Source organism: Heterodontus francisci, chromosome 10, assembly GCF_036365525.1.
Source record: "Heterodontus francisci isolate sHetFra1 chromosome 10, sHetFra1.hap1, whole genome shotgun sequence".
NCBI lineage: Eukaryota > Metazoa > Chordata > Chondrichthyes > Heterodontiformes > Heterodontidae > Heterodontus > Heterodontus francisci.
Genome location: NC_090380.1, coordinates 12,517,521 through 12,540,788, shown reverse-complemented (window position 1 = coordinate 12,540,788; position 23,268 = coordinate 12,517,521). Strand labels below are relative to the sequence as shown.

The following is a 23,268-nucleotide window of genomic DNA, read 5'->3' as shown; positions in this document are numbered from 1 at the left end:
CTCTCTTTGACCTTTGGAATCATGGGCCTCTCTCTAAGCCATAGAATCATGGGCCATTTTTGACTGTAGAATAATGGGCCTCTCTCTGACCAGTATAATCATGGGCTTATCTCTGACCTATAGAATCATGGGACTATCTCTGCCCTTTAGAATCATGGTCCTCTCTTTGACCTATAGAATCATGGGCTTCTGTCTGACCTATAGAAACACGGGCCTCCCTTTAAACTATAGAAACATTGACTTCTCTCTGATCTATAGAATCATGGGCCTATCTCTGGCTTTTAGAATCATGGGCCTATCATTGGCCTAGAGAATTGTGAGTCTATTCTGCCTTTGAGAATAATTGACCTATAGAATCATGGACTGATCTCTGCCCTTTAGAATCAGGGGCTCTCTCTGACCAATAGAATCATGGGCCTCTATCTGACCTATAGAGTCATAGCTACTCTTTGACCGATAGAATCATGGGCCTCTCTTTGACCTGTAGAATCATGGGCCTATCCCTGCCCTTTAGAAACATCAGCCTATCTCTGACCAAGAGAATCAGGGGCCTATCTCTGACCAAGAGAATCATGGGTCTCCCTTTGACCTATTGAATCACGGGCCTCTCTTTGACCTGTTGTTTCATGGACTTCTCTGACCTGTAGAATCAGAGGCCTCTCTCTGACCTAGAGAATCATGGTCCTATTGATGACCTATAGAATCATGGGCCTAGCATTGACATTTAGAATCATGGGCCTCACTTTGACCTATAGAATCATGGGCCTCTCTCTGACATATAGAATCATGGGCCTATCTTTGACCTATAGAACCCTGGGCCTCTCTTTGGCCTATAGAATCATGGGGCACCCTTTGACCTATAGAATCATGGGCCTCTCTCAGTCCTATAGAATCATGGGGCACCCTCGAACCTATAGAATCATGGGCATATATTTGAGATTTTGAATCATGGCTTACCTTTGAACTATAGAATGATGGGCCTATTTCTGCCCTTTAGAATCATGGGCATCTCTCTGACCTATGGAGTCAAGGGCATCCCTCTGGCCTTTAGAATCATGGGCCTATCTCTGACTTTGATTCATGGGCCTATATTTGACCTATAGAATCTGGGCCAATCCTTGATGTACAGAATCATTGGCCTGTCTCTGACCATTGGAATCATGGGCCTCCCTCCGACCTATGGAATCATGGGCCTCTCTCTGACCTATAGAATCATGGGCCCCTCTTTGACCTATAGAATCATGGGCCTCTCTCAGACCAGTATAATCATGGGCCTAGCTCTGACCTATAGAATCATGGGCCAATCATTGATGTACAGAATCGTTGGCCTGTCTCTGACCATTGGAATTATGGGCCTCCCTCCGACCTATGAAATCATGGGCCTCTCTTTGACCGATAGAATCATGGGCCTCTCTCTGACATATAGAATCATGGGCCCTTCTTTGACCTATAGAATCATGGGCCTCTCTTTGACCAGTATAATCATGGGCCTATCTCTGACCTATAGAATCATGGGCCAATCAATGATGTACGGAATCATTGGCCTGTCTCCGACCTATGGAATCATTTGCCTCTCTTTGACCTATAGAATCATGAGCCTCTCTCTGATCTATAGAATCATGTGCCTCTCTTTGACTTAGAGAATCATCGGCCTAGCATTGACCTATAAAACCATGGGCTTATTTCTGCCCTTTAGAATCATGGGCCTCTCTTTCATCTAGGTAATCATGGGCCTCTCTTTGACGTATAGAATCATGGGCCTCTCTGTGACCTGTAGAATCCTCTCCTCTCTCTGACCAGTGGCACAGTGTTTGGGCGGCACAGTGGCGCAGTGGTTAGCACCGCAGCCTCACAGCTCCAGGGACCCGTGTTCAATTCCGGGTACTGCCTGTGCGGAGTTGGCAAGTTCTCCCTGTGACCACGTGGGTTTACGACGGGTGCTCCGGTTTCCTCCCACAGCCAAAGACTTGCAGGTGGTAGGTAAATTGGCCATTGTAAATTGCTCCTAGTGTAGGTAGGTGGTAGGGAATATGGGAGTACTGTAGGGTTAGTATAAATGGGTGGTTGTTGGCCGGCACAGACTCGACGGGCTGAAGGGCCTGTTTCAGTGCTGTTTCTCTAAATAGAAGAAAATAAATAAATAGAATCAGGGGCATATCTCTGACCTATAGAATCATGGGCCTATCTATGAACTATAGAATCATGGGCCTCTATTTGACCTATAGAATCCTGGGCCTATCTCTGACCGATAAAATCATGGACCTCTCTTTGACCTGTAGAATCATGGGCCTCTCTATGGCCTATGGAATCATGGGTCTATCTCTGACCTTCAGAATCATGGGCCTATCATTAAAACATATGGATTCATGGGCCTCTCTTTGTCGTATAGAGTCATGGACCTCTCTCTGACCTAGAGAATCATGGGTCTATCTTTGACCTATAGAATCATGGGCCTCTCTTTGACTGATTGAATCATGGGTCAGTCTTTGACCTATAGAATGATGGGCCTCTCCCTGACCCAGAGAATCATGGGCCTACCTCTGACATATAGAATCATGGGCCTATCTTTGACCTATAGAATCATGGGCCTCTCTTTGACTGATTGAATCATGGGTCAGTCTTTGACCTATAGAATGATGGGCCTCTCCCTGACCCAGAGAATCATGGGCCTACCTCTGACATATAGAATCATGGGCCTATCTTTGATCTATAGAATCATGGGCGTATTTCTGCCCTTTAGAATCATGGGCCTCTTTGATCTAGAGAATCATGGGTCTCTCCTTGACGTATAGAATCATGGGCCTATCTGTGGCCTATATAATCATGGGCCTCTCTTTGACCTGTAGTTTCATGGACTTCTCTCTGACCTATAGAATCAGGGGCCTCTATCTGACCTATAGAATCCTGGGCCTAACATTGACCTTTAGAATTATGGGCCTCTCTTTGACCTATCGAATCGTGGGCCTCTCTTTGACCTGTAGTATCATGGGCCTCTCTCTGATCTATAGAATCATTGGCCTATCTCAAACCTGTAGAATCATGGGCCACTCTTTGACTGGAAGAATCATGGGCCTCTCTCTGACCTATAGAATCATTGGCCTATCTCTGACCTGTAGTATCATGGGCCTCTCGTTGACCTGTAGTATCATGGGCTCTCTTTGACCTGTAGTATCATGAGCCTCTCTCTGACCTATAGAATCTTTGGCCTATCTCTGACCTGTAGAATCATGGGCCTCTCTTTGACCGGAAGAATCCTGGGCCTCTCTTTGACCTATAGAATCCTCGGCCGATCATTGGCCTATAAAATCATGGGCGTATTTCTGCCCTTTAGAATCATGGGCCTCTTTGATCTAGGGAATCATGGGTCTCTCCTTGACATATAGAATCATGGGCCTATCTGTGGCCTATATAATCATGGGCCTCTCTTTGACCTGTAGAATCCTGGGCCTCTCTCTGACCTAAAGAATCAGGGGCCGATCTATGAACTATAGAATCATGGGCTTCTCTTTGACCTATAGAATCCTGGGCCTCTCTCTGACCTTCAGAATCATGGGCCTATCATTAAAACCTATTGAATCATGGGTCTATCTCTGCCCTTTAGAATCATGGGTCTATCTCTGACCTATAGAATCACTGGCCTATCACTGCCCTTGAGAATCATGGGCCTCTCTTTGACATATAGAATCATGGGCCTATCTCTGCCCTATAGAATCATGGGCCAATCTCTGACCTACAGAATCACGGGCCTATCATTAATCTATTGAATCATAGGCCTATCACTGACCTATAGAATCATGGGCCTCTCTTTGAACCATAGATTTATGGGCCTCTCTCTGCCCTACAGAATCATCAGCCTATATTTAACCTTTAGATTCATGGGCTTATCTTTGCACTATAGGATCATGGGACTATCTCTGACCTATAGAATCATGGGCCTCTCTCTGACCTATAGAATCATGGGCCTCTCTCTGACCTATAGAATCAGGGGCATATCTCTGACCTACAGAATTACGGGCCTATCTATAAACTATAGAATCATGGGCCTATCTCTGACCTTTAGAATCATGGGCCTATCTATGACCTATTGAATCATGGGCTTATCTTTGACCGATTGAATCATGGGCCTCTCTCCGACCTAGAGAATCATGGGCCTACCTCTGACTTATAGAATCATGGGCCTATCTTTGATCTGTAGAACTATGGGCTATTTCTGCCCTTTAGAAACATAAGCCTTTCTCTGACCTATAAAATCATGGGTAACTGACAGGCCCTCTTTGACCTGTAGTTTCATGGACATCTCTCTGGCCTATAGAATCAGGGGCCTCTATCTGACCTAGAGAATCATGGGCCTATTGATGACCTATTGTATCATGGGCCTCACTCTGACCTATAGAATCATGGGCCTCTCTTTGACCTGTAGTATCATGGGCCTCTCTCTGACCAATCGAATCAGGGGCATATCTCTGACCTACAGAACCATGGGCCTATCTATGAACTATAGAATCATGGGCCTCTCTATGAACTATAGAATCATGGGCCTATCTCTGACCTATAGAATCAGGGGCCTCTCTATGAACTATAGAATCATGGGCTTATCACTGACCTATAGAATCAGGGACATATCTCTGACCTATAGAATCATGGTCCTATCTGTACCGTTTTGAATCATGGACGTCTCTCTAACCTATAGAATCATGTGCCTATCTTTGACCTATAGAATCATGGGCCTCTCTCTGACCTACAGAATCATGGGCCTATCTCTGAGCTACAGAATCATGGGCCTTCACCTGACCTATAGTTTCATGGGCCTATCTCTGATCTTTAAAACCATGGGTCTATATTTGACCTATAGAATCATGGGCCTATATGTAACCTCTAAAATCATGGGCCTATCATTGACCTATTGAAACATGGGCCTATATTTGATCTATAGAATCATGGGCCTATCTTTGACCTATGGAATCATGGGCCTATCTCTGACCTTTAGAATCATGGGCAATCATTGACCTATAGAATCATGTGTCTCTCATTGACTTATTGAATCATGGGCCTACATGTGACCGACAGAATCAGGGGCCTATCTTTGACCGATAGAAGCATGGGCCTATATTTGACCTACAGAATCATGGGCCTCTCTTGGACTTATGGAATCATGGTAATCTCTCTTACCTTTAGAATTATGGGGCTATCTTTGACTTATAGAATCATGGGCCTGTCTCTGACCTTTAGAATTATGAGCCTATCTCTCACCTATAGGATCATGTGCCTGTCATTGACCTATAGAATCATGGGCTTATAGTTGTCCTATGGTATCATGGGCCTCTCTTTGACCTTTGGAATTATGGGCCTATCTCTGACTGACAGAATCATGGGCCTATCTTTGACCTATATAATAATGGGCCTATATTTGACCTCCAGAATCATAGGCCTCTCATTGATCTATAGAATCTGGGCCTATCTTTGTCCTATAGAACACCAAGCTAATTGCAATTTTTAGACTCATGGACCTATCCACTGACCTTTATGTTTGTGGACCTTTCCCCAAAACTATTGAATCATGGGCCTCTCTCTGACCTATAGAATCAGGGTACTATATTTGACCTAGAGAATCATGGGCCTATGACCTAGAGAATCATGGGCCTATCTCTGACCTGTAGAATCATGGGCCTCTCTTGACCTCTAGAATCCTGGGCCTATCTTTGACCTATAGAACCCTGCGCCAATTTCAATTTTTAGACACAAGGACCTATCCACTGACCTTAATGTTCATGGACCTATCCCCCCAACTATAGAATCATGAGCCTCACTCTGTCCTATTGAATCATGGGCCTATTTTTGACCTCTAGAATTATGGGCCTATCTCTGACCTATAGAATCATGGGCTTCCCTCTCACCTATAGAATCCTGGGACTATCCTTGACCTTTAGAAGCATTTGCTAATCTTTGCCCAATAAAATTATGGGCCTATTTCTACCCTTTAGAATCATGGGCCTATCTTGACCTATAGAATCATGGGCCTACCTCTGCTGTTTTGAACCATGGGCCTATCGTAGACCTATAGATTCATAGGCCCATCTTTGATCTATAGAATCATTTGCCTATCTTTGAACTATAGAATCATGGGCCTATCTCTGATCTTTAGAACCATGGGTCTATATTTGACTGATAGAATCGTGGGCCTATATTTGACCTCTAGAATCATGGGCCCATCATTGACCTATTGAAACATCGCCCTATATTTGATCTATAGAATCATGGGCCTATCTCTGACCTATAGAATCATGGGCCTATCTCTGATCTATACAATAATGAGCCAATCATTGATCTATGGAATCATTGGCCTCTCTTTACCTGTAGAATCTTGGACCTCTCTGAAATGTATAGAATCATGGGCCTATATTTGATCTATAGAATCATGCGCCTTTCTCTAACCTCCAGGATCGTGGGCATATCTCTGACCCATAGAATCATGGGCCTATGTTTTACCTGTAGGATCATGGGCTTATTTCTGCCCTTTAGAATCATGGGCCTCTCTCTGACCTATAGAATTATGGGCCTCCCTCGCACCTAGAGAATCATGGGCCTATCTTTGACCAATAGAATTATGGGCCTATTTTTACCCTTTAGATTTATGGGCCCATCATTGACCTATAGAATCATGGGCCTCCCTCTGCCATTTTGTATCATGGGCCTATCTCTGGCCTATAGATTCATTGGCCTATCTCTGACCAATGGAATCATGGGCCTCTCTCTGCCATTTTGTATCATGGGCCTATCTCTGGCCTATAGATTCATGGGCCTCTGTGACCTAACGAATCATGGGCCTCCCTCTGCCCTATAGAATCATGGACCTATCTTTGACCAATGGAATCATCTGTCTATCTCTGACCTCTGGAGTCATGGGCCTATCTCTGACCTAAAGAATCTTGGGCCTCTCCCTTATCTATAGAATCATGGGCCTATCCCTGACCTATAGAATTATGGGCCTATCTTTGACCAATGAAATTACCTGTCTATCTATGACCTCTGGATTCATGGGCCTATCTCTGACCTAAAGAATCTTGGGCCTCTCCCTAATCTACAGAATCATGGGCCTATCTCTGACCTATAGATTTATGGGATTACCTTTGACCTATAGAATCATGGGCCTATCTTTGAGCTTTAGAATCTTGGGCCTCCCTCCGATCTATAGAAGCATGGGCGTTTCGCTGATCTATAGATTCATGGGCCTATTTCTGCCATTTTAGATCATGGACCCATCTTTGACCTATAGAATTCTGGGCCTATCTCTGCAATTTTGAATCGAGGGCCTATCTATGACCTATTCAATCATGAGCCAAACAATTGACTTATAGAATCATGGGCCTATCATTGAGCTTTAGAAGGTTGAGCCTCCCTCTGACCTATGGAATCACGGGCCTATCTCTGCCATTTCGAATCATGGGCCTCATGGGCCTATCTCTGCAATTTTGAATTGTGGGCCTATCTATGACCTATAGAATCATGGCCTCTCTCTCTGGCCTACAGAATCATGGGTGTATCCTTGCCCTTTGGATTCATGTGCCTATCTTTGTCCTATAGAATCACAGGCCTAAATGTGACCTATAGAAACATGGGCCTCTCTTTGACCTATGGAAGCATGGGCCTATCTATGACCTATGGATCATAAACCTCTCTTTGACCTATGGAAACAAGAGCCACTCTTTGACCTATAGAATCATGGGCTTATCTCTAACCTATCCAATCATGGACCTGTCCTTTTCTGGTAGAATCATGGGCCACTCTATGACCTATAGAATAATGGGCCGATCTCTGACCTATGGAATCATGTGGCCCATCTGTGACCTATAGACACATGCACCTCTCTTTGAGCTATAAGATCAAGGGCCTATCTCTGACCTAAAGAATCTTGGGCCTTAGCTTAACCTATAGAATCATGGGCCAATCTCTGACCTATAGAGTCACGGGACTATCGCTGACCTATAGAATCATGGTCCTATCTTTGAACTTTAGAATCTTGGGCCTCCCTCTGACCTACAGAATCATGGGCTTTTTGCTGATCTATAGATTCACGGGCCTATTTCTGCCATGAAAATCATGGGCCCATCTTTGACCTATGGAATCATGGGTCTATCTCTGCCATTTTGAATCGTGGGCCTATGACCTATAGAATCATGGGCCTATCTCTGACCTATTTAACCATGAGCCAGTCATTGACATATAGAATCATGGGACTACCTCTGACTTACAGAATCATGGGCCTATCTTTGAGCTTTAGAATCGTGGACCTCCCCCTGACCTATAGAATCATGGGCCTACCTCTGACCTATAAAATCATGAGCCAATCATTGACCTATGGAATAATGGGTCTCTCTTTTACCTGTAGAGTCATGGGCCGATATTTTACCTATAGGATCATGGGCCTATCACTGACCTATAGAACCATGGGCCTCTCTTTGATCTATGGGATCATGGGCCTATATGTGCCCTATAGAATCATGGGCCTATATGTGACCTGTGGAATCATGGACATCTCTCCGACCTATAGAATCATGGGCCTCTCTTTGACCTATAGAATCATGGGCCTATATTTGAACTATAGAATCAAGGACCTATCTTTGACCGATGGAATCATCTGTCTATCTCTGACCTATGGATTCATGGGCCTATCTCTGACCTAAAGAATCTTGGGCCTCTACCTAACCTATAGAATCATTGGCCTCTCTCTGACCTATAGAATCATGGGACTATCTTTGATCTGTAGAATCTTGGGCCTCTCTTTGACCTATAGAATCACAGGTCTCTCTTTGACCTATGGAATCATGGGTCTATATTTGACTTATAGGATCATGGGCCTATCTTTGACCTATAGAATCATGGGTCTATATTTGACCTGTAGAATCATGGGCCCCTCTTTGACCTATGTAATCATGGGCCTCTCTCTGACCTCTCGAATCCTGGGCCTATTTCTGCCATTTACAATCATGGGCCCATCTTTGAGCTATAGAATCATGGGCCTATCTGTGACCTGTAGAATTATGGTCCTATTTCTGCCCTTTAGAATCATGGGCTTCCCGCACACCTATAGAATCATGGGCCTATCTCTGACCTATATAAACATGGGCCTATCTCTGACCTATACAATCATTGACCTATCTTTGTGCTTTAGAATCTTGGGCCTCCATCTGACCTACAGAATCATGGGCGTTTCACTGACCTATAGATTCATGGGCCTATCAATGCCATTTTGAATCGTGGGCCTATCTATGACCTATAGAATCATGGGCCTATCTCTTACCTATTCAATCATGAACCAATCATTGACCTACAGAATCATGGGAATACCCTTGACCTATAGAATCATGCACCTATCTTTGAGCTTTAGAATCTTGGGCCTCCCTCTGACCTATGGAATCATGGACCTGTCTATGACCTATAGAATCATTGGCCTATCTCTGACCTACACAATCATGAGCCAATCATTGACCGCTGGAAGCATGGACCTCTCTTTGACCTATAGGATCATGGGCCTATATGTGACCTATAGAATCATGGGCCTATATGTGACCTATGGAATCATGAACATCTCTCTGACCTATAGAATCATGGGCCTCTCTTTGACCTATAGAATCATGGGCCTATATTTGAACTATAGAATCATGGACCTATCTTTGACCGATGGAATCATCTGTCTATCTCTGCCCTATGGATTCATGGGCCTATCTCTGACCTAAAGAATCCTGGGCCTCTACCTAACCTATAGAATCATTGTCCTCTCTCTGACCTATAGAATCATGGGACTATCTTTGATCTGTAGAATCTTGGGCCTCTCTTTGACCTTTAGAATCACGGGTCTCTCTTTGACCTCTGGAAGCACGGGCCTCTCTTTGACCTATGAAATCATGGGTCTATATTTGACTTATATGATCATGGGCCTATCTTTGACCTATAGAATCATGGGTCTATATTTGACCTGTAGAATCATGGGCCCCTCTTTGACCTATGTAATCATGGGCCTATCTCTGACCTATAGAATCCTGGGCCTATTTCTGTCTTTTACAATCATGGGCCCATCTTGGACCTATGGAATCATGGGCCTATATTTGAGATACAATCATGGGCCTATATGTGACCTATGTAATCATGGCCCCTCTCTCTGGCCTATAGAATCATGGATGTATCCTTTCCCTTTGGATTCATGGACTTATCTTGGACCTATAGAATCACGGGCCTAAATGTGACCGATAGAAACATGGGCCTCTCTTTGACCTATGGAAGCATGGGCCTATTTCTGACCTATAGACTCATGGGCCTATATTTGACCGATAGAATCATGGGCTTATCTCTGACCTATTCAATCATGGGCCAATCATTGACCTATGGAATCATGGGCCTCTCTGACCTATGGAAACATGGGCCACTCTTTGACCTATAGAATCATGGGCCTCTCTTTGACCTATAGAATCATGGACCTGTTCTTTTCTAGTAGAATTATGGGCATCTCTATGACCTATAGAATAATGGCCCGATCTCTGACCTATAGAATCATGGGGCCCATCTGTGACCTGTAGAATCATGGGCCTATCATTGACCTATAGAATCATCGGGCCCATCTGTGACCTGTAGAATCATGGGCCTATCATTGACCTAAAGGATCATGTGCCTATATTTGACCTACAGAATCATGGGCCTTTCTTTGACCTATAGAATCATGGACATCTCTTTGACCTATAGAATCATGGACCTGTTCTTTTCTAGTAGAATTATGGGCATCTCTATGACCTATAGAATAATGGCCCGATCTCTGACCTATAGAATCATGGGGCCCATCTGTGACCTGTAGAATCATGGGCCTATCATTGACCTATAGAATCATCGGGCCCATCTGTGACCTGTAGAATCATGGGCCTATCATTGACCTAAAGGATCATGTGCCTATATTTGACCTACAGAATCATGGGCCTTTCTTTGACCTATAGAATCATGGACATCTCTCTGACATTTAGAATCACGGGCCTATCTTTTACCTATAGAATCATGGGCCTTTCTCTGACCTACAGGATCATGGGCCTACCATTGACCTTTAGAATCATGGGCCTCTCATTGACCAATAGAATTATGAGCCTATATTTGACCTATAGAATCATGAGCCTATCTTTAACCTATAGATTCATGGGCCTCTCTTTTTCCTATAGATTCATGAGCCTCTTTCTGACCTATAGGATCATGTGCCTATATTTGACCTACAGAATCATGGGCCTTTCTTTGACCTATAGAATCATGGGCCTCCCTTTGACTTATAGAATCATGGGCCTATATTTGACCTATAGAATCATGGGCCACTCTCTGACCTATAGAATCATGGGCCTGTATCTGACCTATAGAATCCTGGGCCTCTCTTTGACCAATGGAATCATGGGCCTATCTCTGTCCTACACAATCATAGACCTCTCTTTGACATATAGCATCCTGGGCCTACCTTTGTCCTGTAGAAAGCTAAGCCAATTTCAATTTTTAGACGCATGTTCCTATCTGCTGACCATTAGGTTCGTCGACAAATCCCCCACCTATAGAATCATTGTCCTCTCTCTGACCTATAGAATCTTGAGCCAATCATTGACCTATAGAATAATGGAACTACCTCTGACCCAGAGAATCATGGAACTATCTCTGGCCTATACAATCATGAGCCAATCATTGACCTATCGAATCATGGGCCTTCATTTGACCGATGGAATCCTGGGCCTCTCCTTTACCTGTCGAGTCATTGGCCTATATTTCACCTATAGGATCTTGGGCCTACCTCTGACACATGGAATCATGGGCCTCTCTTTGACCTATAGAATCATGGGCCTCTCTTTGACCTATAGAATCATGGGCCTATCATTGACCTATAGAATCATGGGCCTATCTTTTTTTTTATTCATTCATGGGATGTGAGCGTCGCTGGCCAGTCCAGCATTTATTGCCCATCCCTAATTGCCCGTGAGAAGGTGGTGGTGAGCTGCCCTCTTGAACCGCCGCAGTCCATCTGGGATAGGTACACCCACAGTGCTATTGACTTTGTAGCGGTTAAATACAACTGAGTGGCTTGCTCGGCCATTTCAGAGGGCATATAAGAGTCAACCACATTGCTGTGGGTCTGGAGTCACATGTAGGCCAGACCAGGTAAGGACAGCAGATTTCCTTCCCTAAAGGACATTAGTGAACCAGATGGGTTTTTACAACAATCGACAATGGTTTCATGGCCATCATTAGACTAGCTTTTTAATTCCAGATTTTTATTAATTGAATTCAAATTCCACCTTCTGCTGTGGTGGGATTTGAACCCTGTCCCCAGAGCAATACCCTGGGTCTCTGAGCTACTAGTCCAGTGACAATACCACTATGCCACCGCCTCCCCTTATTGACCTATAGAATCATGGGCCTATCATTGACCTATAGAATCATGGGCCAATATTGGACCTACAGAATCATGGGCCAATATTTGACATAGACATATGGGCCTCTCTCTGACTGACAGAATTGTGAGCCAGTCATTGACCTATAGAATCATGGACTTCTCTTTGACCTATAGAGTCATGGGCCTATATTTGGCCTATAGGAGCATGGGCCTATATTTGACCTATAGAATCATGGACCTCTCTTTGACATATAGAATCATGGGACTATATGTGACCTATAGAATCATGGGCCTATCATTGACCTATAGAATCACGGGCCTCTCTTTGACCAATAGAGGCATGGGCCTCTCTTTGTCCTTTCGAATCATGGGCCTCTCTCTGAACTATAGAATCATGGGTCGCTCTTTTACCTATAGAATCATGGGCCTATCTTTGACCTGTGAAATCATGGGCATCTCTGACATTTAGAATCATGGGCCTCTCTCTGACCTTTAAAGTCCTGGGCCTATCTTTGAACTATGGAATCCTGGGCCTATTCTGACCTTTTGAATCATGGGACTATAGTTGACCTGTAGAATCATGGGCCACGCTTTGACCTTTGGAATCATGGGCGGATATTTGACCTATTTAGTCATGGGCCTATCCTTGACCTATAGAATCATGGGCCATTCTTTGATGTAAAGAATCATGGGCCTCTTTGTGACCTATGGAATCATGGGTCCATCATTGACCTATAGAATCGTGGGCCTCTCTGACCTATGGAATCATGGGCCTTTCACTGACCAATAGAATTATGGGCCTATCATTGACCTATGGAATCTTGGACCTATTTCTGAACTATAGAAACATGGGCATCTCTCTGACCTTTAGAAACATTGGTCTATCTTTTACCCATAGAATTATGGGCCTCTCTCTGACCTATAGAATAATGGGCCTCTCATTGACCTATAGAATCATGGGCCTATCTTTGACCTATAGAATCATGGGCCACTCTTTGATGTAAAGAATCATGGGCCTCTCATTGATGTAAAGAATCACGGGCCTCGCTGTGACCTATAGAATCATGGGCCTCACTCTGATCTTTAGAATCATGGGTCTATCTTTTACCTATAGAATCATGGGGCTTTATCTGACCAATAGAATCATGGGCCTATCATCGACCTATAGAATCATGGGCCTCTCTTTAATCTATAGAATTATGGGGCTATTTTTGAGCTCTAGAATCATGGGCCTATCTTTGACCTATAGAACCATGGGCATCTCTCTGATCTTTAGAATCATGGGCCTCTCTCTAACCTGTAGAATCATGGGCCTATCCATGCCCTTTCGAATCATGGGCCTCTCTTTGACTTATAGAATCATGGGCCTCTATTTGACCTATAGGATCATGGGCCTCTCATTGACCTATAGAATCATGGGCCTTTTGACCTATAGAATAATGGGCCACTCTTTGATGTAAAGAATCATGGGCCTCTCTCTGACCTATAGAATCATAGGCCTATCCCTGCCCTGTAGATTCATGGGCCTATAAATGACTTATAGAATCATAGGCCTCTCTGTGACTTATGGAATCATGGACCTCTCTTTGACCTATATAATCGTGGGCCTATTTCTGACCTTTTGAACATGGGCTTATATTTGATCTTTAGAATCATGGGCCTCTCTTTTACCTTTGGAATCATGGGCCTATCTCTGACATATAGAATCATGGGCCTATATTTGACCGATGGAATCATGGGCCTGTCTCTGACCTATAGAATCATGGGCGGATATTTGACCTATTTAGTCATGGGCCTATCTTTGACCTATAGAATCATGGGCCACTCTTTGATGTAAAGAATCATGGGCCTCTCTGTGACCTATAGAATCATGGGCCTATCTTTTACCTTTGGAATCATGGGCCTATCTCTGACGTATAGAATTATGGGCCTATATTTGACCTATGGAATCATGGGCCTCTCTTTGATCTATAGAATGATGAGCCTATATTTGATATATAGAATCATGGGCCTATCTTTGATCTATAGATTCATGGGCCTCTCCTTTTCCTATAGAATCATGAGCCTCTTTCTGACCTTTAGAATCATGGGCCTATTTTGGCCTACAGATTCATGGGCATCTCTTTGACCTATAGAATCCTGGTCCTCTCTTTGACTTAGAGAATCCTGGGCCTATATTTGATCTGTTGAATCATGGGCCTAACTTTAACCTATAGAATCATGGGCCTATTTTGACCTACAGATTCATGTGCCTCTCATTGACCTATAGAATCATGGGCCTATCTTTGACCTATAGAATCATGGGCCACTCTTTGATGTAAAGAAGCATGGGCCTCTGACTGACCAATTGAAACATGGGCCTATCTCTGATCTTTAGAATCATGGGCCGATCTTTTACCGATAGAATCATGGGCCTTTATCTGACCTATAGAATCATGGGTCAATCATTGACCTATAGAATCATGGGCCTCTCTTTGGTCTATAGAATTATGGGGCTGTACTTGAGCTATAGAATCATGGGCCTCTATTTGACCTATAGAATCATGGGCATGTCTCTGACCTGTAGAATCATGGGCCCATCCATGCCCTTTCGAATCATGGGCCTCTCTTTGACTTATAGAATCATGGGCCTATATTTGACCTATAGGATCATGGGCCTCTCTCTGACCTATAGAATCATAGGCCTCTCTGTGACCTATGGAATCATGGGCCTCTCTTTGACCTGTATAATCGTGGGCCTATTTCTGACCTTTTGAACCTGGGCTTATATTTGGTATATAGAATCATGAGCCTCTTTCTGACCTTTAGAATCATGGGCCTATTTTGCCCTACAGATTCATGGGCCTCTCTCTGACCTATAGAATCATAGGCCTCTCTGTGACCTATGGGATCATGGACCTCTCTTTGACCTATATAATCGTGGGCCTATTTCTGACACTTTGAACATGGGCTTATATATGATCTATAGAATCATGGGCCTCTCTTTTATCTTTGGAATCATGGGCCTATCTATGACATATAGAATTATGAGCCTATATTTGACCTATAGAATCATGGGCCTATCTTTGACCTATAGATTCATGGGCCTCTCCTTTTCCTATAGAATCATGAGCCATTTCTGACTTTTAGAATCATGGGCCTATTTTGACCTACAGATTCATGGGCATCTCTTTGACCAATAGAATCCTGGTCCTCTCTTTGACTTTTAGAATCATGGGCCTATATTTGACCGATAGAATCATGTGCCTATCTCTGACCTTTAGTATCCTGGGCCTATATTTGACCTTTGGAATCATGGGCCTAACTCTAACCTATAGAATCATGGGCCTATTTTGACCTACAGATTCATGGGCCTCTCATTGACCTATAGAATCCTGGGCCTCTCTTTGACCTATAGAATCATGGGCCTATCTCTGACCTATAGAATCCTGAGCCTATTGCAATTTTAAGACTCGTGGACCTGTCCCTGATCTATGAAATCATGGACCTATCCACTGACCTTTAGGTTCGTAGACCTTTTCCCCACCTATAGAATCATTAGGCCTCTTGTGACCTATAGAATCATGGATCTTTCCTGACCTATAGAAATATGTGCCCTTCCTCCAATTTTCTCACATGCTTCATTCCTCCCTCTTGACTCACCATTTTCCTGACCCAGCTCATCCCCCTCCCCACTTACTTAATCTGCTCACTTCTACCCTCATTCGCCTCCCTCCCGCCAATCTTCCTCACTCCCTCCTCTTGACTCCTCTTGGCAGGAGTTTTAGCCATGCTGGGGGTGGGAATGGAGTCAGGCAGGCACACAAAATAGAACCACCAGCTGGCGCGCTGCTTCCGCGGTTCCTTCCCATTGCTGGACCATTTTCCCAGAGGTGGGATGGAGGAGGCAAAAGGGCTACCTGCCTGCAAACAGCAGGTAGCCAACTGAACTAATAAAAGGTCGATTAAAGACTGTTGACGGAGGCTGAAGGAATATTCCAATCGGCCTGCAGGTGCTTGGAGATGGAAGGAGCAGGTTTAGCTCCCTGGAAGCTGCGTCCTGAAATCAGATCTAGGGGGTCCAGTGCTCCAGGAAGGACTAGAGTACCTCTCTGCCCGCCTGGATGCAGCAGCTGCCAAAGGTTTCTCTGTAGAGGGCCCCCTCGCATCCACAGGCTGTCCTCTGGAGGGCCTCCCTCTCCACAGGCTACGCTGTAGAGGGCCCTCTCGCATCCACAGGCTGTCCTCTGGAGGGCCTCCCTCTCCACAGGCTACTCTGTAGAGGCCTCCCTCTCCACAGGCTGTCCTCTGGAGGGCCTCCTTCTCGTCAGGCTGTCCTCTGGAGGGCCTCCTTCTCCTCAGGCTGTCCTCTGGAGGGCCTCCTTCTTCTCATGCTGTCCTCTGGAGGGCCTCCTTCCCCTCAGCCTGTCCTCTGGAGGGCCTCCCTCTACTCAGGCTGTCCGCTGGAGGGCCTCCCTCTCCACAGGCTGTCCTCTGGAGGGCCTCCCTCTCCTCAGGCTGTCCTCTGGAGAGCCTCCCTCTCCTCAGGCTGTCCTCTGGAGGGCCTCCTTCTCCACAGGCTGTCCTCTGGAGGGCCTCCCACTCCACAGGCTGCCCTCTGGAGGGCCTCCCTCTCCTCAGGCTGTCCTCTGGAGGGCCTCCCTCTCCACATGCTGTCCTCTGGAAGGCCTCCTTCTCCTCAGGCTGTCCTCTAGAGGGCCTCCTTCTCCTCAGGCTGTCCTCTGGAGGGCCTTCCTCTCCACAGGCTGTCCTCTGGAGGGCCTCCCACTCCACAGGCTGCCCTCTCAAGGGCCTCCCTCTCCTCAGGCTGTCCTCTGGAGGGCCTCCTTCTCCACAGGCTGTCCTCTGGAGGGCCTCCCACTCCACAGGCTGCCCTCTGGAGGGCCTCCCTCTCCTCAGGCTGTCCTCTGGAGGGCCTCCCTCTCCACATGCTGTCCTCTGGAAGGCCTCCTTCTCCTCAGGCTGTCCTCTAGAGGGCCTCCTTCTCCTCAGGCTGTCCTCTGGAGGGCCTTCCTCTCCACAGGCTGTCCTCTGGAGGGCCTCCCACTCCACAGGCTGCCCTCTCAAGGGCCTCCCTCTCCTCAGGCTGTCCTCTAGAGGGCCTTCTCCTCAGGCTGTCCTCTGGAGGGCCTCCCTCTCCTCAGGCTGTCCTCTGGAGGGCCTCCCTCTCCACAGGCTGTCCTCTGCAGGGCCTCCTTCTCTTCAGGCTGTCCTCTGGAGGGCCTTCTTCTCTTCAGGCTGTCCTCTGGAGGGCCTCCTTCTCCTCAGGCTGTCCTCTGCAGGGCCTCCTTCTCCTCAGGCTGTCCTCTGCAGGGCCTCCTTCTCCTCAGGCTGTCCTCTGGAGGGCCTCCTTCTCCTCAGGCTGTCCTCTGGAGGGCCTCCCTCTCCTCAGGCTGACCTTTGGAGGGGCTCCCTCCCCACAGGCTGTCCTCTGGAAAGGGCTCCCTCTCCACAGGCTGTCCACTGGAGGGCCCCCTTCTCCTCAGGCTGTCCTCTGGAGGGCCTCCCTCTCCACAGACTGTCCTCTGGAGGGCCTCCCTCTCCTCAGGCTGTCCTCTGGAGGGCCTCCCTCCTCAGGCTGTCCTCAGGAGGGCCTCCCTCCTCAGGCTGCCCTCTGGAGGGCCTCCCTCTCCTCAGGCTGTCCTCTGGAGGGCCTCCTTCTCCTCAAGCTGATTCTGGAGAGCCTCCCTCTCCTCTGGCGGTCCTCCCTCTCCTCAGGCTGTCCTCTGGAGGGGTTCCCTCCCGACATTCTGTCCTCTGGAGGGCCTCCCTCTCCTCAGGCTGTCCTCTGGAGGGCCTCCTTCCCCTCAGGCTGTCCTCTTGAGGGCCTCCCTCTCCTCAGGCTGTGCTCTGGAGGGCCTCCCTCTCCTCAGGCTGTGCTCTGGAGGGCCTCCCTCTCCACAGGTGGTCCTCTGGAGGGCCTCCTTCCCCTCAGGCTGTCCTCTGGAGGGCCTCCCTCTCCTCAGGCTGTCCTCTGGCGGGCCTCCCTTGCCTCAGGCTGTCCTCTGGAGGGCTTCCCTCTCCTCAGGCTGTCCTCTGGATGGCCCCCCTCTCCACATGCTGCCCTCTGGAGGGCCTCCCTCTCCTCAGGCTGTCCTCTGGAGGGCCTTCTTCTCCTCAGGCTGTCCTCTGGAGGCCTTCCCTCTCCTCAGGCTGTCCCATGGAGGGCCTCCCTCTCCTCAGGCTGTCCTCTGGCGGGCCTCCCTTGCCTCAGGCTGTCCTCTGGAGGGCTTCCCTCTCCTCAGGCTGTCCTCTGGAGGGCCCCCCTCTCCACATGCTGCCCTCTGGAGGGCGTCCCTCTCCTCAGGCTGTCCTCTGGAGGGCCTCCTTCTCCTCAGGCTGTCCTCTGGAGGGCCTCCCTCTCCTCAGGCTGACCTTTGGAGGGGCTCCCTCCCCACAGGCTGTCCTCTGGACGGGCTCCCTCTCCACAGGCTGTCCTCTGGATTGCTTCCCTCTCCTCAGGCTGTCCTCTGGAGGGCCCCCCTCTCCACATGCTGCCCTCTGGAGGGCGTCCCTCTACTCAGGCTGTCCTCTGGAGGGCCTCCTTCTCCTCAGGCTGTCCTCTGGAGGGCTTCCCTCTCCTCAGGCTGACCTTTGGAGGGGCTCCCTCCCCACAGGCTGTCCTCTGGACGGGCTCCCTCTCCTTAGGCTGTGCTTTGGAGGGCCTCCCTCTCCTCAGACTGTGCTCTGGAGGGCCTCCCTCTCCACAGGTGGTCCTCTGGAGGGCCTCCTTCCCCTCAGGCTGTCCTCTGGAGGTCCTCCCTCTCCTCAGGCTGTCCTCTGGCGGGCCTCCCTTGCCTCAGGCTGTCCTCTGGAGGGCTTCCCTCTCCTCAGGCTGTCCTCTGGAGGGCCCCCCTCTCCACATGCTGCCCTCTGGAGGGCCTCCCTCTCCTCAGGCTGTCCTCTGGAGGGCCTTCTTCTCCTCAGGCTGTCCTCTGGAGGCCTTCCCTCTCCTCAGGCTGTCCTCTGGTGGGCTTCCCTCTCCTCAGGCTGTCCTCTGGAGGGCCCCCCTCTCCACAGGCTGTCCTCTGGAGGGCCTTCCCTCTCCTCAGGCTGTCCTCTGGAGGGCCCCCCACTCCACAGGCTGTCCTCTTGAGGGCGTCCCTCTCCGCAGGCTGTTTTCTGGAGGGCCTCCTTCTCCTCAGGCTGTCCTCTGGAGGGCTTCCCTCTCCACAGGCAGTCCTCTGGAGGTCCTCCTTCTCCTCAGGCTGTCCTCTGGAGGGCCTCCTTCTCCTCAGGCTGTCCTCTTGAGGGCCTCCCTCTCCTCAGGCTGTGCTCTGGAGGGGCTCCCTCTCCACAGGCTGTGCTCTGGAGGGCCCCCGTCTCCACAGGCTGTGCTCTGGAGGGCCTCCCTCTCCACAGGCGGTCCTCTGGAGGGCCCCCCTCTCCACAGGCTGTCCTCTGGAGGGCCCCCCTCTCCTCAGGCTGTCCTCTGGAGGGCCCCCCACTCCACAGGCTGTCCTCTTGAGGGCGTCCCTCTCCGCAGGCTGTTTTCTGGAGGGCCTCCTTCTCCTCAGACTGCCCTCTGGAGGGCTTCCCTCTCCACAGGCGGTCCTCTGGAGGTCCTCCTTCTCCTCAGGCTGTCCTCTGGAGGGCCTCCTTCTCCTCAGGCTGTCCTCTTGAGGGCCTCCCTCTCCTCAGGCTGTGCTCTGGAGGGGCTCCCTCTCCACAGGCTGTGCTCTGGAGGGCCCCCGTCTCCACAGGCTGTGCTCTGGAGGGCCTCCCTCTCCACAGGCGGTCCTCTGGAGGGCCCCCCTCTCCACAGGCTGTGCTCTGGAGGGCCTCCCTCTCCACAGGCTGTGCTCTGGAGGGCCTCCCTCTCCACAGGCTGTGCTCTGGAGGGCCTCCCTCTCCTCAGGCTGTCCTCTGGAGGGCCTCCCTCTCCACAGTAGTGGCCAGGCTGCAAAAGCCATTCTGTACTTTCATTTTGAAAATGTTGGAGCGAGGGCGCCTCCATTTTGGGGCAGCCGCTCCCTCACTTACCTGCCATTGAAACGTGGCTCCCCAACCCGAACCTGACGAGACCTGATTACATGTGTCAGGTTCGTGTCGGGTCGGTACATATTCCGAATCCAGCATTTGGGTCGGGTCCGGCTGGACATTGCTGCCTCCGGGAACTCATGGGATCAGGCTCGCCCATGATTCCCCACAACTCCATCTGCAGGAAAAGCCTGCTGCCGGAACGGATGAACGATATTCGTGTCGGGTCGGGCTCAGGTTGGGCACGAAAAGAATTAAAGGACTGGGGCCCAGGTTGGGTCCGGGTTGGCTCTGGTTGGCTTGGTCCAGGGGCGGGTTTTAATTTTATACCCGAGCCAGACTTTACCTACCATGGCATCCTGCTGCTGATTTCAGTCTGGAAGGCCTCCTATTGGTTCTCCAGCTTTGAGAAGCCACTAAGGATGGTGAGCCCACCCTCTGGCTGTTGATTGGTCAATTTGGGGAAAAATCACAGATGAGTGACAGATTCCCACACTGTGCAGGATTTCAACCCCCATTTGAGCCTGAAGGTGGGGTCCTGAAGCCCACAGGAAAATCCTGCTTGGGATTGTGCCCCAGACACAGGAACATTTTTTGCTGATTTATACAGGACAATGGACAGACAGTCAGGTTGGAGAGAGGAGGACAGAACATATTCATGATCCTGGGGGCGGAGGGGGTATGAGAAGGCAACTGGAGTGGGATGTGAGAGTGAATAAAGGGGGAAACTGGGGCAGGATGTTGGGGAGTGAAGAGAAACTGTAAAATAATGAACATCTTCCAAGAATTGTAATTGAAATGAGCTCATTACTATTACTATGACATTTTGTAGCAAGAGTCATTTTGTTTTGTTCTGAAAGCCTTAATTCACTAACATTCTTCAATCACAGACCCCCGATTGAACCAAATACCAAAAGACCTGCTAAAGAACAGTTCGTAGGTGCTTGGTTACTGTATTTCATATAATTCAGCTTGAAAAGAATTAACGTCATATTTGTCAATTGACTGCAATCTTACTGAGGCGATGTGTCTCCTCTCCTCATTAAGATTACAAACTTTAAATCTTAGCACCATCGATGGGAACAGTTTGAGAATCTTTGTACATAAAGTGGTTTATAGAAAGACTGTACCTGGAACTTCAGCTTCTGTGGGATTTAGAAAGAGGAACAGATTTATGGCCCAGAAAAGATTCTCCATGGTTCCTTTCTGCTAAAACCTCTCGCATCTGAATTTCTGTGAACTAGCTGAAATAGAATAGTTCAAAGTTCAACGACCAGCTTGAAAAAAGAAAACACTCAACTCCATTGACCCTCAGTTCCCATTTCTGGCATCCTGTGTGAGTCACAATCAGCAGATTTCACAGCAAGAGATTGGGAACTGAGCAACCTAGCCCACAAGTCCACCCCTCCCCAGACACACCCATGTAAAATTGGAACCTCTTTTTGTTTCGGGGTTGAGGTGATTTCTGTTGGTTTTCTGCCCAGTAATCGGTCAGCCCCAGTATCCCAACATGATTATAAACCCTGCCCACAATCTAGGTAGTGAGCTCATTTTAAAAAATTTGTTTAATGAGATATGACCGTCGCTGGCTAGCCCAGCATTTATTGACCATCCCTAGTTGCCCTTGAGAAGGTGGTGGTGGTGAGCTGCCTTCTTGAACTGCTGCAGTCCTTGGGGTGTATTTGCACCCACAGTGCTGTTAGGAAGGGAGTTCCAGGATTTTGACCCAGCCACAGTGAAGGAACGGCGATATCGTTCCAAGTCAGCATGATGTGTGGCTTGGAGGGGAACTTGCAGGTGATGGTATTCCCATGCATCTGCTGTCCTTGTTGTTCTAGGTGGTAGAGATCACGGGTTTGGAAGGTGTTGTCGAAAAAGCCTTGGCCCAGTGCATCTTGTAGATGATAAACACTGCTGCCACTGTGGTGGAGGGATTGAATGTTTAAAGTGTTGGATGGGGTGCCGATCAAGTGGACTGCTTTGTCCTGGATGGTGTTGAGCTTCCTGAGTATTGTTGGATCTGCCCTCATCCAGGAAAGTGGAGAATATTCCATTACACTCCTGAGTTGTGCCTTGTAGATGGTGGACAGGCTTTGAGGAGCCAGGAGGTGAGTTACTCACTGCAGAATTCCTAGCCTCTGACCTGCTCTTGTAGCCACAGCATTTATGTGGCTGGTCCAGTTGAGGTTCTGGTTAATGATGACCCCCAGTATGTTGATAGTGAGAGATTCAGTGATGGTAATGCCATTGAACATCAAGGGGAGATGGCTAGATTCACTCCTGTTGGAGATGGCCATTGCCTGACACTTGTGTATTGTGAAAACTACTTGTGAATGGTGCTGAACATTGTGCAATCATCAGTGAACATCCCCACTTCTGACCTTATTATGGAGGGAAGGTCATTGATGAAACAGCCGAAGATGGTTGGGCTGAGGACACTACCCTGAGGAAGTCCTGCAGCAATGTCTTGGGGCTGAGATGATTGGCCTCCTTTGCGCTAGGTATGACTCCAACCAGTGGAGAGTTCTCCCCCTGATTTCCATTGACTTCAATCTTACTCAGGCTTCTTGATGCCATACTTGGGCAGATGCTGCCCTGATGTCAAGGACAGTCAGTCCCTGGAATTCAACTTTTTGTCCATGTTTGGACTGAGGCTGTAATGAGATCTGGAGCTGATTGGTCCTGGTGGAACCCAAACCAGAACCCAGGATCGGTGAGCAGGTTATTAGTGAATAAGTGCCGCTTGCATAGCACTGTCAGCAACACCACCCATCATTTTGTTGATCATTTCCAGATGTTATGATAAGGGCTCATGACACTGCAGCCAGAACTCTGGGAATAAGTTAGACCCAGACTTGTTGCTCCAGCCATTGGAGATGGGCCTA

At 48.1% G+C, this 23,268-nt stretch overlaps 1 protein-coding gene across 1 annotated transcript in view; it reads right to left on the bottom strand.

Moving 5' to 3' along the window:
• Window positions 1–21,663, bottom strand: part of LOC137374293 (coagulation factor X-like) — a 131,371-nt gene extending 109,708 nt beyond the window's left edge. The window contains exon 1 of the mRNA XM_068040108.1: window positions 21,514–21,663. Within this exon, the coding sequence (XP_067896209.1) occupies window positions 21,514–21,580 (67 nt within the window). The 5' untranslated portion in view covers window positions 21,581–21,663. The remainder of the gene's footprint in view (window positions 1–21,513) is intronic.
• Between the last annotated feature and the right edge of the window lie 1,605 nt (window positions 21,664–23,268).